This window comes from Leptonychotes weddellii, chromosome X, assembly GCF_054177405.1.
Source record: "Leptonychotes weddellii isolate Sample4059 chromosome X, ASM5417740v2, whole genome shotgun sequence".
In the NCBI taxonomy this organism is placed as follows: domain Eukaryota; kingdom Metazoa; phylum Chordata; class Mammalia; order Carnivora; family Phocidae; genus Leptonychotes; species Leptonychotes weddellii.
The window spans coordinates 93,283,869-93,299,827 of NC_138385.1; the positions used below are offsets into that span (position 1 = coordinate 93,283,869).

Genomic DNA, 15,959 nt, shown 5'->3' on the forward strand with positions numbered 1-15,959 from the left:
ACAAAAAATAAACAGAAAGAAAGCCAAACACTATAGAAACTCATCAATCACAAAAAAGAGAGCAAAAGAACATAGAAGAAATACAAACGCAACCAGAAAACAAATAACAAAAGGCAAGAAGTACATACCTATGAATAATTACACTAAATGTAAATGGTCTAAATGTTTCAATCAAAAGACATAGGGTGTTGGAATGGATAAAAACAAAACAAAAACACATCTATATGCTGCCTACAAGAAACTCACCTCAGACCTAAAGACACATACAGACTGAAAATGAAGGCAGGGAAAAACATTTACCATGCAAATGGAAGTGAAAATAAAAGCTGGGGTAGCTTTATATCAGACAAAATAGACTTTAAAACAAACACTGTAACAAGAGACAAAGAAGGGCATTACGGGGGCACCTGGGTGGCTCAGTCAGTTAAGTGCTGATTCTTGACTTTGACTCAGGTCATGATCTCAGGGTTGTGAGATCGAGCTCTGCATTGGGCTCTGCACTGGGCATGGAGCCTGCTTAAGATTCTCTCTCTCCCTCTCCTCTATCCCTCCCCACTGCTTGCTCTCTCTTAAAAAAAAAAAATAATAATAATCTAATCTTATGCCTAAAGGAACTAGAAAAAGAATAACAAAGCCCAAGGTGAGTAGAAGAAAGGAAATAATACAGATCAGAGCAGAAATAAATGACAGAGACTTAAAAAAAAAAATAGAAAAAAAAGTCAATGAAGGCAAAAGCTGGTTTTTGGAAAAGATGAAACTGATAAAGCCTTACCCACATTCATCAAGAAAAGCGAGAAAGGACCCAAATAAATAAAATCAGAAACAAGAGAGAAGAAATAATTGACATTACAAAAATACAAAGAATTAGAGAATACTATGAAACTTATAGGCTAATGAATTAGACAATCTAAAAGAAATGGATAAATTCCTAGAAACATACAATCTTCTAAAACTGAACCAGGAGGAAATAGAAAATCTAAACAGATTATAAGTAACAAAAATGAGTTGGTAATCAAAAAACTACCAAAAATAAAAATCCAGGACCAGATAAATTCACAAGTGAATTTGACCAAACATTTAAAGAAGAGTTAATACCTATTCTCCTCAAACTATTCTAAAAAATAGAAGAGGAAGGAAAAGCTTCCAAATACATTCTACAAGGCAGCATTACCCTGATACCAAAACCAAAGACCAAAAAAAAAAAAAAAAAAAAAATAGAAAAAGAAAAAAAACTACAGGCCAATATTCCTGATGAACATAGATGCAAAAATCCTCAACAGAATATTAGCAAACCACATAAAACAATACATTAAAAAGATAATTCACCACAACTGAAATTTATTCCTGGGATTCACAGATGGTTCAGTATTTGCAAATCAACGTGATACACCACATCAACAAAATGAAGGATAAAAATCATATGATCATCTCAACAGATGCAGAAAAAGCATCTGACAAAACTCAACATTTACTCATGATAAAAACAAAAAACAAAAAAACAACCTCTCAACAAAGTGGTGTTAGAGGGAATATACCTCAACATTAATAAAGGCCATATCTGAAAAACCCACACCTAACATCATACTCAATTGTAAAACACTGGGAGTTTTTCCTCGAAGATCAGGAACAAGACAAGAATGTCTACTCTCACCACTTTTATCCAACATAGTACTAGAAGTCCTAGCCACAGCAATCAGACAAGAAAAAGAAGAGGAATCCATATTGGTAAAGAAGTTAAAAACTACTAGATAATTCAGTAAAGTTGCCGGATACAAAATTAATACCCCCAAATTGGTAGCATTTCTATACACCAATAATGAAATGGCAGAAAGAAATTGAGAAATTTACAATCGCACCAAAAGGAATAAGATACCTAGGAATAAATGTAACCAAAGAGGTAAAAGACCTGTACTCCAAAAACTATGAATTAAATTTGAGATGACACAATGGAAAGGAATGGAAAAACTAATGAATTAAATTTGAGATGACACAAATGGAAAGATATTCCATGCTCATGGATTGGAAGAATTACTATTGTTAAAATATCCATTTGACCTAATCTGCAGAGTCAATGCAATCTTGATCAAAATGCCAACAGTATTTTTCACAAACTAGAACAAATAATACTAAAATTTGCACGGAACTGCAGAAGACCCCAAGTAGACAAAGCGATCTTGAGAAAGAAGAAAAAAGCTGGAGGTATCACAGTTCCAGGTTTCAAGATATACTACAAAGCTTAGTAAGCAAAATGGCGTGATACCAGCAGAGAACAAGACACAGAGATCAATGGAACAGAATAGAGAGCCCAGAAATAAACCTACAATTATATGTCCACTCCTTTGTCAATCTGTGACAAAGGAGGCAAGAATATACAATGGGGAAAAGACAGTCTCTTCAACAAATGGTGTTGGGAAAACTGGACAGCTACATGTAAAAGAATCAAACAGACTACTTTTTTTTTCTTAAAGAGTTTTTATTTACTCATTTGAGACACGGAGCCTGATGCAGGGCTCGATCCCAGAACCCTGGGATCGTGACCTGAGTCAAATGCAGATGCTTAACCGACTGAGCCACCCAGGCGCCCCCAAACCAGACCACTTTTTAATACCATACATAAAAATAAACCCCAAATGGATTAAAGACCTAAATGTGAGACCTGAAACCATAAAAATCCTAGAGGAGAGCACAGGCAGTAAATTCTCTGACATCAGCCACAGCAACATTTTTCTAGGTATGTCTCCTGAGGCAAGGGAAACAAAGCAAAAATAAACTATTGGGACTACATCAAAATAAAAACCTTTACACGCTGAAGGAAACCATCAAAAAAAAAAAAGACAACCTCCTGAATGAGAGAATATATTTACAAATGACATATCTGATAAGGAGTTAATAGCCAAAAAAATATAAAGACCTTGTACAACTCAATACTAAAAAAAAAATCCAATTTAAAAATGGGCAGAAGACCTGAATAGACTTTTAAAGAAGACATCCAGATGGCCAACAGACACATGAAAAGATGCTCAACATCACTCATCATCAGGGAAATATATACATCAAAACCTCAATGAGAGGGCGCCTGGGTGGCTCAGTTGGTTAAGCGACTGCCTTCGGCTCAGGTCATGATCCTGGAGTCCCGGGATCGAGTCCCGCATCGGACTCCCTGCTCGGCGGGGAGTCTGCTTCTCCCTCTGACCCTCTTCCCTCTGTTACTATCTGTCTCTCATTCTCTCTCTCTCAAATAAATAAATAAAATCTTTAAAAAAAAAAAAAGATTTTAAAAAAAACCTCAATGAGAGATCACCACACACCTGTCAGAATGTCAAAAACACAGGTAACAAGTATCGGTGAGGATGTGGAGAAAAAGGAACCCTCATACACTGCTGGGGGGAATGTAAATTGGTACAGCCACTATGGAAAACAGTAATGGAGACTCCTTGAAAAATTAAAAATAGAACTACCATATGATCCCAGAATTCCACTACTGGGTATTTACCCAAAGGAAACAAAAACACTACTTCAAAAAGATGCACCCTTATGTTTACTGCAGCTTTATTTACGATAGTCAAGATATGGAAGCAACCTAAGTGTCCATCGATAAATGGATAAGGAAGATGTGGGATGTGTGTGAGACAACATGGATGGACCTAGAGAGTGTTATGCTAAGAGAAATAAGTCAGATGAAGACCAATATCATATGACTTCACTCATAAGTGGAATCTTAAAAAAAAAAAAAAAAGACAAATAAACAAAAAGCAGAATCAAACCTATAAATACAGAGAACAAGCTGATGGTTGCCTGAGGGGAGGGAGGACCGTGTTGAGTAAAATGGGTGAAGGGGAGTGGGAGATACAGTCTTCCAGTTACGGAATGAGTCAGGGGAATAAAAGACACAGCATAAGGCACACAGTCAATGCTATTGTAACAGGGATGTATCAGGACAGACGGTAGCTACACTTTGTTGAATCACTACATTGTACAACCAAAACTAATGTAACATTGTGTCAACTATACTCAAAAAAATTAAAAATTAAAAAATACATATTATGAAAGTAAAAAAGCAAACATGGATATATTTACTACATAAAATATAAGACCTTTTTTAATTTTTTTTAAAGATTTTATTTATTTATTTGAGAGAGACAGCAAGAGAGGGAACACAAGCAGGGGGAGTGGGAGAGGGAGAAGCAGCTTCCCGCTGAGCAGGGAGCCCGATGCAGGGCTCAATCCCAGGACCCCAGAATCATGACCTGAGCCGAAGGCAGACGCTTAACCGACTGAGCCACCCAGGCGCCCCAATATAAGACCTTTTGTAAGGCAAAGGTAACATGACAAAGTCAACAGACAAGATGTGGACAAAAATTTCTACCATAGGGGCGCCTATGAATGATTCCATGTATACAAAGCAGGCTAAAAAATATCTACACGGTTACAAATCACAGGGTCCTGGGATTGAGCCCTGCATCGGGCTCCCTGCTCAGCGGGAAGCCTGCTTCTCCCTCTCCCACTCCCCCTGCTTGTGTTCCCTCTCTTGCTGTGTCTCTCTCTGTCAAATAAATAAACAAAAAATCTTTAAAAAAATATTTTTTTCTAACATAAATGACAAAGGGTTAATTTCTATATTATCTGAAAATACCTTACCAACTGATAAGATGAAGAGCTCAAAAGAAAAAATGAGCAAAAAATACAAATATACAACCCACAGAACAGCATGTCCAAACACATGAAAAGATGCACAAATTCTCTAGGAGAGAATATAAATTAAAGAACTTATGAGATCATTTTGTACCCAGAGTCACAAAACAGAACTATAACATCTAATGCTAGTCGAGATGAGGACGAAGGGAATTTTCATACATTACTGATGGAAATGGCATTGCCACAGAATTTTAGGAAGACAACACAACAACAGCTCAGCTCTTAATTTTAAGACAATTACTATACTAAGCAGCAATTTGTCCCTGGTTCTGGCAGTCTGTCCCATTAGTAGGGATGGGTTAGTACACCTATGTGGGGACGTACATTCAATATTTATTGCAGCTTTGCCTTAGGGGTCGAGAGCTGGAAACAAAGTAAATGCCTATTAAAAGCAGGCTGGCTGGGGGCACCTGGGTGGCTCAGTCGTTAAGCGTCTGCCTTCAGCTCAGGTCATGATCCCAGGGTCCTGGGATCGAGCCCCGCTTCGGGCTCCCTGCTCCGCGGGAAGCCTGCTTCTCCTTCTCCCTCTCCCACTCCCCCTGCTTGTGTTCCCTCTCTCGCTGTGTCTCTCTCTGTCAAATAAATAAATAAAATATTTTAAAAAAAGAAAAATAAAAAAATAAAAGCAGGCTGGCTGAATCAAGGATGGTCCCCCATAGCACTGAATTATCATATGGCCATTAAAAAGAAAAATTAGTGAACAAAAATATTCATGGTAGCACGGTCCATAATTACCCCAAAGTCTCTCAGTAGTAGAGTGGATAAATAAATTCTGGTATAGGGGCGCCTGGGTGGCTCAGTCGTTAAGCGTCTGCCTTCGGCTCAGGTCATGATCTTGGGGTCCTGGGATCGAGCCCCGCATCGGGTTCCCTGCTCTGCGGGAAACCTGCTTCTCCCTCTCCCACTCCCCCTGCTTGTGTTCCCACTCTCGCTGTCTCTCTCTGTCAAATAAATAAATAAAACCTTAAAATAAATTCTAATATATTCACACAACAGGGGATTAGAGAATAACCAGAATTAACAAATTACAACTACATACAACAACCCTGTTAATGTCATAAATACAATGTCGCACAAAAGAGTAGGTACTGAATGATTCCATGTATACAAAGCAGGCTAAAAAATATCTACACGGTTACTAATCACAGTGATAGTTACTCTTGGATGGGAGATGGGGGAGAAACATGGAAGGAGGCATAAGGGGGATTCTGGGACACTGGTCATGTTCTGTTTCTCTATCTGGGTGGTTACATGGGTGTATTGATTGTGGAGATTCACCAAGCAGTACCCTCATGATGTGTGCATTCAAAAAAGAAAAAGAATTAGATGCATTATAACTTGTAGGGATTTCAACTAGGTATTATTGGTTGAGAAAAGCAGAACTCAGAAAAACATGTAGAATAGAATCTCATTTTTATACAGTATGTAATAATAAAACCACCTTATGGATTGCTGTGTATGTAAGTATATGCTTGCACGAGGACAGATATAAGTCTGTATAGGTTCATATGGGACAGATAAAAATATGGAAGGCCATATAGTGGGTTCACATGGCTTCCCTAGGTGAGGAAAAAAGGATGATAAAGGCCATGATTATGTTATGAAGGAAAAAAAGGGGCCCTTGTTTCTTTAAAAAATGTATAAAAAATATCCCATTTGTGTAAAAGAAATTTTTAAAACATTAAAGAGGAAGATTAGAGAGAAGTTGTACCGAAGTTTAACAACTGAGACTCACTAAATGACAGTATTGCATAATTCCAGCACCATGGCATATTGTGAACATCAATCACTGCCCAAGAAAAATATGAAGTCTCAAGATTATTAACAAATAGCAGTAGATACCAAAAAAATCTATTTATTGGCTTTTAGCAATATGGTGGACTTCAACAACTTGACAATCCTTTTACCATAATCACCTAGAAGTACTGGGTAAAATGTAACATAATTATTTTAAATGTGCAGCTAAGCTCACAAATAATAAAAGCAAATCCCCAGGTGCTGGAAACAGAGAGGGAGGTGAGAAAGCCCAGGGGTGAGTGCTTGCGCTAACGGGGGAGGGTATTTGTCTCCAGAACCCAGGGGTTTGGTGTTCATTCCCACACAGGGGTAATAAATGAAGCTTTGGGAGGTAGGGAATTGGAACTGAGTACTTTGCATAAAGCCAAGACCCTTAAAGGACTCTTTTATTTATGAAAAGATTTAAAAACAAGAGAGACCACAGGACACAGGGCTTTGGGTTGGAAAAAAAGAAAAGCTCTCTGAGAATTCAAAACCACAGGACCACAATTCACATTGCTTTTACTCTACCCACATAGTTCAGAAACTCCAGACTCAAATGTAACAAAGAAGAATTGAGCCCACACCCCCAAATATTATGGGATTTTACCCAGGAAAAAAACCCACAAGCCCTGCTAAGGAGGAGTTCACAACAAAAAACGGCAGAGCCCATGAGGGAACGATCCAACCCGATCAAGAGTCTGCATATAGAATTATACCCCCAGGAACGCTAAACACAGAGAGATAGCCAGAAAGAGATTATCAAAGAAATACATATAAAATGAAAACTAGAAAGGAAGAAAACAAATCCTAAAAGAACTAAACCCTATGAACAAAAGAGCCAGCAGGATTGAAAAAGATAAAATAGGAGAAAGCCCATCATGTATCTTAGAATAAATCTTTTTGAAAAGATTGTAATGATAATGAAAAATTCTTTATTAAAAGACATTAGAGAAGACTAAACTAATTGGAAAAAAATACACCATGTTTATGGATAGGCAGACTCGATATAGTAAAGATGTCAATTCTCTCCAAGTTAATCTATAAATTTAAGGCAGTTCCCAGCAAAATCCAACAGATTTCACAGAAATCCTAAAATGTACAGTTTTGTGAATACTGAAGTTCTGCTCCCGGGGAAGACAGGGCTTGCGCCCTGCGAGCCTCTGGTCACAAGATTTTCGTCAATTCATCAACAATTGACCTCCTTTTATGTGTTTCTGTTCAAAGACACCTCACTTCATACATAGAGCTGATTTATTAACACTGAACTCGGGCCAGCAGCGTTCTACCTCAGCCTGAAGGAAGCTTACCTAACACACCTGTTTTCGCCCGACCATTTCCCCCCCAACCCCCACCATCTCACTCCCCCTTCCCACTCCCCCATCCCACCCCAGGGCCTTCTTGCACTTAGGAACAACACTAGAAAGCCCTTCAGCACTACGTTTGAGGATCATTTTAAACAGTGCAATCACCAACACAAAGCACAAAAATACAAAAAAAGGGGGGGGGCACTAAATACACCATGCAAAGGACGCTTGTTTACAGTAGGAGAACTGAACCCGAAGGCAGAGTGTTGCCTTGTTTGACCTCAGCCGGTACACCTTTGACTCCAAATTTCACTACCTTGCACGCGGCCACCATAAATATCGATTTGGGGTTACAAATTTCAGTGAGTAGGTGAATTCGCAAATACAGAGCCCGCAAATTATAAGCAACGACTGTATCTTTGTATTTCCAGGGTTGGAAAGAATATTTGTTTTTTAGACAAGATGCAGAAAGCACAAATTATAATGGAGAAGACTGACAGGCTAGGTAAATCGACATTTAAAACTTCTGCTCGGGCCTTGCAGACGCCGCCCTGGAGCCTCCTGCACCACCCAAGCATCGTCAACGCCTCCCCGCTCTTCCATATCACTGCGGACCGTGAGCCCTTGGCCCGTGGCTCCCATGAGCTGTTGGCAAAGTTCAGTGACAGCAGAGAACTTCCGTGCTCTGACCACTGGGGAGAAAGGATAAAGGTTCCTGCTTTCACAGGATTATTCCGCAATTTCTGTGCCAGGGTGGTGACGTCACACGCCATCATGGCACTGGCGCCTAGTCCATCTATGGGGAGAAATTTGATGAGAATTGCTTCCTGAAGCACACGGGTCCTGGCATCTTGTCCAGGGCAAATGCTGGCCCCCACACAAACGGTTCCCAGTTTTTCACCTCCACTGCCAAAGCCTGAGTGGTCAGATGGCAAGCATTTGGTCTTTGGCAAGGTGAGCGAGGGCAGGAATATCGTGGATGCCATGGAGTGCTCTGGGTCCGGGAATGGCAAGACCAGCAAGAAGATCACTATTGCCGACTGTGGACGAATCTCATAAATTTGACTTGTGTTTTATCTTAACTACCAGACTGTTCCTTCTGCAGCTCAGGAGGGCACCCCTTCACCCCCATCTGCTCAAAATATCCTACAATCTTTGAGCTCTCGCTGCAGCTCTATGGGTTCCATATTTTCCTTATTCCTCTCCAAGTCTAGCTGGATCGCAGTTAAGTTTAGAATTATGAAATAAAAACTAAACAAAAAAAGACTTCTGCTTAAAAATCTATGTCAGCAGGAAACTTAAAAAAAACCTGAATCACTATATTGTCCACCTGAAATGAAGATAACACTGTATGTTAACTAACTGGAATTAAAATAAAACCTTAAAAATATATTTATGTCAGAAAAAAAGGGAAAAATAAAGTCACAGACGGGAAGAAAATAATCTGCTCCCCAGATAAACAAAGGATTAGTATCAAGGAGAGTTTTAAAGTTCCTAGAAATCAATAAAAAAAAAAAAAGACATGTAGCTATTAGAAAAATGAGCAAAAGAACAGCATTTTCTTAAAACAGACTGGCCAACAAACAAAAAGATGTTCCATCTCATTTGTAATAAAGAAATACAAATTAAAAGTGAGATTTCACAACTCTCTATATTGTACATATATACTTTATAAAACTGAAATGTGGCTAAGGAGAACTCGTGTTTCAAGCAGAAGTTTCACAACACTCAATAACAATCTTCAGTAAAATCTAAGTACATTTTTAGGTAAAATTTCCAACAAAGGCATTTAATTCCAGAGATTAGAAGCCCAAGGAAGAAAATGAGAGTTCCAGAAAAAAACCCAAGAATAGATAACCAAATGATACTCAGGAAGCAACAAAAAGACTCATCCTCGACCGCCAGGGATTGGACATTTCTTAAAACCACTATCCTGGTATTATCAGTGGATTTTCACGCGAGATAATGGGGCAGAAGCTCTATATACATCAGGTTGTACACATTCAGAGCATTCATCAAGATTTTGTTATTTTGGGGCACCTGGGTGGCTCAGTTGGTTGAGCAGCTGCCTTTGGCTCAGGTCACGACCCCGGGGCTCTGGGATCGAGCCCCACATCGGGCTCCTTGCTCAGTGGGGAGCCTGCTTCTCCCTCTGCCTGCCACTCCCCCTGCTTGTGCTCTCGCTCTTGCTCTCTCAAAAAAAAAGATTCTGTTCTTTTGGAACCACTCTCAGTATGAAATTCTGTATCAGTTGGGGTTCTATATATACATAAAACCAGTAGAAGGGGCTTATGCAAATGTGGGAGCTGGTTAAGCAGCCTCAGGAAGATGCCATACCCGGTGTTGGAGCTCGGAATCCACAGGGCAGGTAGTCAGGAGGGGAAGATGAAAACCTGGCTCAACCCCGCGAGTACAAGCTGGCCTCCCGCAAGAACGGACTGCAGACTGAGTTCCTTCTTACCGCCTCGGGTGTTAGTGATGAGGTCACCTGCAGAAGCCAGGCCCCTTCGTCAACGGAACTAAACCCACATGCCTGGCCCAGGAATCAAAGAAGCTGACGGAGGATCCAGGTGGAACTTAGAGCAATTTCGGGCCACTTGACCTCAACAAAGTGACTCAGCAGCTCAGCAACAGTGTGTGCGAGCTACACTCTGGCCGCTACTTCCCTTTGCCTTCCCAATCACTCAAGAATCTCCCTGGCCACCCACATTAACCAGAAACACACAAGAACAGGAATTCTGAGAAATGCAGTTGGTCTAGCCAAACTGACACATTGCGAAGCCATCACATTCTTTAATGGTTGTGTCTCTTCAGACCCTCCTTTTGTTCTTGAGTCAGTCTTAGTAAATTACATTTTTCTCTAAGAAACAGTCCATTCGCCTATTTTTAAAAATGGTTACTCACAGTATTCTTGTGAACTATTTTTAGCAATTTCTGGTAGAGCTACAGTTATATTCCTTTTCACTCATTAATATGGTTATCTTATGTTGTTTCTAATTTAACTGCATTATGATCAGAGAATGTAGTATCTTTGTTTTTGGTTGCTTGGTATTTGAGATATGTGTTGTAGTCTAATACATGGTCAACTCTTACAAATGTTCCATGTGTGCTTGAAAATAATGTGTATTCTCTAAAACTGTACACACATACACAACTGCAATTAGGTGGATTAACTGGGTTGTCCAAAAGTCTATACACTATTTTTTTATATACATGGTCAATTCCTGACATAGGTATATTAAAAATCTCCCTCTATCAATTTTTCCTAGTTAGTTATGTCCATTTTTGCATTATAAATTTTAAAGCTGTTATTAGATGCATATACGTTTATAAATCTTCTATGCTCTTGGTGAATTGTTCCTCTTAGCATTCAGTAATGACCCCTTTTATCCCTAATGATATTTTTTGCCTCAAAGTCTATATCCTGTCTGACGTTAGTATTGCTACAGTTTTAATTATGCTCTTTTTTTTCTTGCCCACTAGGGGTTTCTATTACTTTCTTGCCAGCTCAGCTATGCATTTAAAAACCATATTTGTTATATTTTATCCATTATTCCTGGTGTGTGTGGATATCTAACCTGGCATATTGATAGATCTTAAGGTTCTCAAAATTAGCAAAAAAATGAAACACATACTCGCCTTTAAAGAGAAATCTATTATGTTTGATATGCAATCGGAATAGCAGAATAAATTGCACAGTGTATGCATAACCAAGGCCCCATCTCACCAATGAAGGTGTCAAACGATATTAACTCTAGGGCTTAATCTGAATTGTGTTCACTTTGTATCTCCAACAGACAGGAAAAAATAGGCTTTTTCAAACAATACTCTCCCACAGCTTCCACCAAGAATCTGATATGGCCCCCATCCCTCAAGTGTGGTTCCCCCACGATTGAGAATCACTGGTTTATGGTCTCCAAAGAAGATTCAGTTTAAAGATGGACATATTTTATTCCATTAATAGTTTGGTATTCCTCCTCCCATCCCTCAGTCACTCACACATGTTGCACTTTTCTCTGGTGCTCTGTGGGTTCCTTTCAACATGTTTCCAAACTGCTCTGGTCTCCTGGTCCAAGAGGCCAACACTAGGCTCAAATCCAGTTTCTACCTGGCAATGTGTGAGTCCTAACACTGGAGCCAAATCCTATCAGCTGACATTTAATCTAGTTTTACCAATTACTGCTTCATGGGGACTTCAGAAACCCACATTATACATCTGCTCATGGTATGAATGGGGGTCTACTTTTCTCTACTACTGATTATGAATTACAAGGGTTCTGGAAAGATGGCATCAGTGATTTGGGCCCAAGAGTTTACAGGAGGGAAAGCTCTAGTTCTTGTTAAGGAGGGTTGCCATCTGATTTGTTCAACTTATCCAATTTATGCACCACATAGAAAGCCTTTAGAAACTCATTAAAGTCAATGCTTCCATCTTTGTTTAAGTCCATTCTTTCAGCGAGCTCATCAATTTGAAAATCATCAATATGAATGCTGTAGTGACTATTGAAGAGTTTCCACATGGCACGAAATTCTTCCATGGAAATCAGGCCTAAAGGAATATAGAAGAATGTATGAGTGTTGGTTTTAAGACCCACCTAATGGAGGGGTGAAGTTATACTGATTGAATAGTCCTAATGAGAAGCTCACTCACATGCCCCGACCATCGAGACACTGAAGGAAACAGAAAAGTCAGACTGTTAATATAAGACACAATATGTCACATTCAAGTACCAAGTGATCCTGAGATTATTCCAAACCTGGAATGAGTATACACCAAAGGGATGAGAGGGTAGATTGTAGACTGTGGGACTCTATGTGGTATAGAAATTATAAGATCTCAAATCTAAGGGAAAGGGACATCAAAGCAGAGGGAGAAGATACCCTGGCCCCCAATAAGAGGATTGTAAACAATGGCTCTGCCATGTTTTATAGGCAATGATTTACTTTCATATTTTGATTATTGACCTTTTGGTATTCAGTGATCTCTGCAGTTGGGGATTATCCAATGAATTTTTTTTAGAGTTTGAAAATAAGTAATTGTGCCTCAAAGCCAAGCAGAAATGAATTCTCATGGCCCTGAGTCCCAAAAGCAGAATCAGAAGTGCAGGAATGATTTTTATTGCCTGGAGTAACCACTATGTTTAAATGGCCAGGAAATTATCTTTTCATCTGTGTGGTGACTTATAAAAGGAGCTATTCTTGTCTAATAGATACAGAGGCCTATAGGAACTGTAAGGTCTTGAATACAGTTTTTGGACAAACTAAAATAATAATATTAAACATGAGTTTATTCCCGCCCCCCTACCCCCGAGTTAAATCAAGTTTGGGCGAAGAATGCAACGGATGAAAACAGAGTTCTGCTTTCCGAGAAACAGATTAGCCTTTGCTTTCTACTGCTACTGAGCTAATCAACGCTCATTTACCTGAGTGATCAGAGTCAATGACATTGAAGATGATTTGCAGGTCAGTGCGGTATCTGTACAGAGTTTCAATTAGAGTAGACTGAGCCTAAAATAAAAATGTTCTAAATGTTAAAACACATAGACTTAATAACACAGGACAATTTTTAAATGTAACAAACACAAAACATTATCAGTGGTTCAAAGGATGTGATTTAGATAGAAATTTGAGAAGGCAGGCCTTCCTTGGAGGACCAACCCCTTTAGTCGAAGACAAGACCATGCTCTTGTATGTGGAAGCAAGTGCAGCTTGTGTGTGTCAGGGGACAGGGCCCACGCCAATCAGGAAGCGATGAACAATAGCCAACATTTACTGAGAACACCCAAGTGCAGGCTCTGCACTGAGAGTTTTCCATGGGTCATTTCATTGTGTCCTCAACAAGAGTCCCAAGGAACAGAATTATTATTATGTCCATTTTACAGATTAGAAAACAGAGAGGTAAAGTAAGCTTCCCAGGGTTCACATAGCTGGTAAATGAGATCTGACTCTCAGCAGCCTGAAGCCAAGGCCTATGGGTTTGGTCATCATGGTAAACTGCCTCTTAGGTGAAGCCAAAAGCCTCCTTCATGTGGGTATTTTACTCTCTCACCTGCACTTTAGTTTTCTTCTCTCTGCTCTTACTTTCTCATCTCCCCTGCAAACAATCACCCCATTCTTAGTTCCCATGAGCTCCCTTTCAGCTCAGGGTTATAACTAATTGCCAAAGGGTTGTTGACTAATAAGTATGGGGAGTGGGGTCTAATAATTCTCCCTGGGGTATTCCCATTTTAATAAGAGATTCTAAAGTTTACAAGTCTTTAAGGCATAAAATGTCACGTCAGCAAGTTTATTCCTCCACAGTTTAATAGGGACTCTGTTGAGTATTTTAAGGGGGGAGTTGAATGAAAGAATGGATGTCATATCTGTCCTTTTGCTGGACAGCATGTCAGAGAAGAATCACATATTTGACATGGATTTGCTTGCAGAAGCTTTTCCTTCTTTTTCCATGTTGCCTATCCTTAGAAGGCACAAATTTCCTGAACAGATCACGATGTACCTGGGAGAGCCCCCTTAGGCCTTTCCGAAGACTGCCACACCCATCCATTAGGTGATTCTCACTCCCCAACTTTTCTTTTTTCTTTTTTTTGTTTTTTTAAGATTTTATTTATTTGTCAGAGAGATAGACAGAGAGCACGAAAGCAGGGTGAGGAGCAGAGGGAGAAAAAGACTCCCGATGAGCAGGGAGCCCGATGTGGGGCTCGATCCCAGGACCCTGAGCCACCCAGGCACCCCGTCCCCAACTTTTCAAAGGACTGAGTTCCTTTTATAGGTCGTCTGAAGGGTGTTTTGCTCCAGCCAGGGGTTTTTTTGTTTTTTATTTTTTATTTTTTTAAAGAGAGAGAGCACATGTGTGAGGGGTGGGGAGGGGCAGAGGGAGAGAGAGAATCCTAAGCAGACTCCGCACTGAACTTGGAGCCCGATGTGGGGCTCAATTCCAGGATCCATGAGATCATGACCTGAGCTGAAACCAAGAGTCTGAGGCTTAACTGACTAAGCCACCCAGGTGCCCCATTGCTCCAGTCAGGTTTTAACTGGGGCCCCATTTCACTTGCCTCTTTCACAGGTTTCTGAATGTGGATATCCTGGAAGCTGGACATGTAGTTAATATTTCCATTGTTGTCTGTGGTTACCAGATGAGAACTCAGGGATCTCCATGGTAAGTTCAGCCCCAAAATGTTCTCCATGGAAAAAGCCCACTGGCCCATAGAAAGTTTTCCTAACAACAACAACAAAGCCCATATCATTGGTTGATAATTTGGTAAAGAAATGCAACCTACTTGGCAGAGCCAGGGAGCAGCCTGGGGTTTTGAGGCCTGGGTGCCTCCTGCTCTCCTTTGTGACTTGTCCCAACAGGTACCACAGCTCTGGTATATAATATAGTAATTCCACACTTCTATACATCACCCAGTGCTCATCACGACCAGTGCCCTCCTTAATCCCCATCACCTGTTTCCCCTATCCCCCCCAGCCCCTCCCCTCTGGTAACCAGCAGTTTGTTCTCTAGAGTTAAGAGTCTGTTTCTTGATTTGTCTCTCTCTCTCTTATTTTATCCTTTTGTTTGTTTTGTTTCTCAAATTTCACATGAGTGAAATCATATGGTATTTGTCTTTCTCTGACTTATTTCACTCAGCATAATACTCTCTAGCTCCATCCATGCCCTTGCAAATGGCAAGATTTCATTATTTTTTATGGCTGAGTAATATCCCATTGTGTATATATACCACTATTCTTTATCCATTCATCAATTGATGGACACTTGCATTGCTTCCCTATCTTGGCTGTTGTAAATAATGCTTCTAAAAACATAGGGGTGCGTGTATCCCTTTGAATTAGTGTTCTCGTATTCTTTGGGTAAATACCCAGTAGTGTGATTGCTGGTTTAAAAGGTATTTCTATTTTTAACTTTTTGAGGACCCTCCATACTGTTTTCCACAGTGGCTGCACCAGTTTGCATTCCCACCAACAGTGCTCAAGGGTTCCTTTTTCTCCACATCCTCGCCAACACCTGTTGTTTCTTGTGTTATTGATTTTAGCTATTCTGAGAGGTGTGAGGTGATAGCTCATTGTGGTTTTGATTTGCATTTTCCTGATGGTAAATGATGATGAGCATCTTTTCATGTGTCTGTTGGCCATAATTCTTTTTTTAAAATTAGAGTTCAATACATACAGAAAAGTTCACAA

At 39.9% G+C, this 15,959-nt stretch overlaps 1 protein-coding gene and 1 pseudogene across 7 annotated transcripts in view; one reads left to right on the forward strand and one right to left on the reverse strand.

Annotated features, from left to right (window-relative positions):
- The first annotated feature begins 8,240 nt into the window (after positions 1 to 8,240).
- LOC115938166 (peptidyl-prolyl cis-trans isomerase A-like) lies at positions 8,241 to 8,837 on the forward strand (annotated as a pseudogene).
- A 2,872-nt stretch (positions 8,838 to 11,709) lies between these two features.
- Positions 11,710 to 15,959, reverse strand: part of PPEF1 (protein phosphatase with EF-hand domain 1) — a 124,261-nt gene continuing 120,011 nt past the window's right edge. For all 7 annotated transcript variants that reach the window (XM_081809097.1, XM_081809094.1, XM_081809098.1 and 4 more), the window contains 3 exons: positions 14,831 to 14,994; positions 13,202 to 13,286; positions 11,710 to 12,327 (listed from right to left, as the gene is read on the reverse strand). In XM_081809097.1, the coding sequence (XP_081665223.1) occupies positions 12,119 to 12,327; positions 13,202 to 13,286; positions 14,831 to 14,994 (458 nt within the window). In that variant the 3' untranslated portion in view covers positions 11,710 to 12,118. The remainder of the gene's footprint in view (positions 12,328 to 13,201; positions 13,287 to 14,830; positions 14,995 to 15,959) is intronic.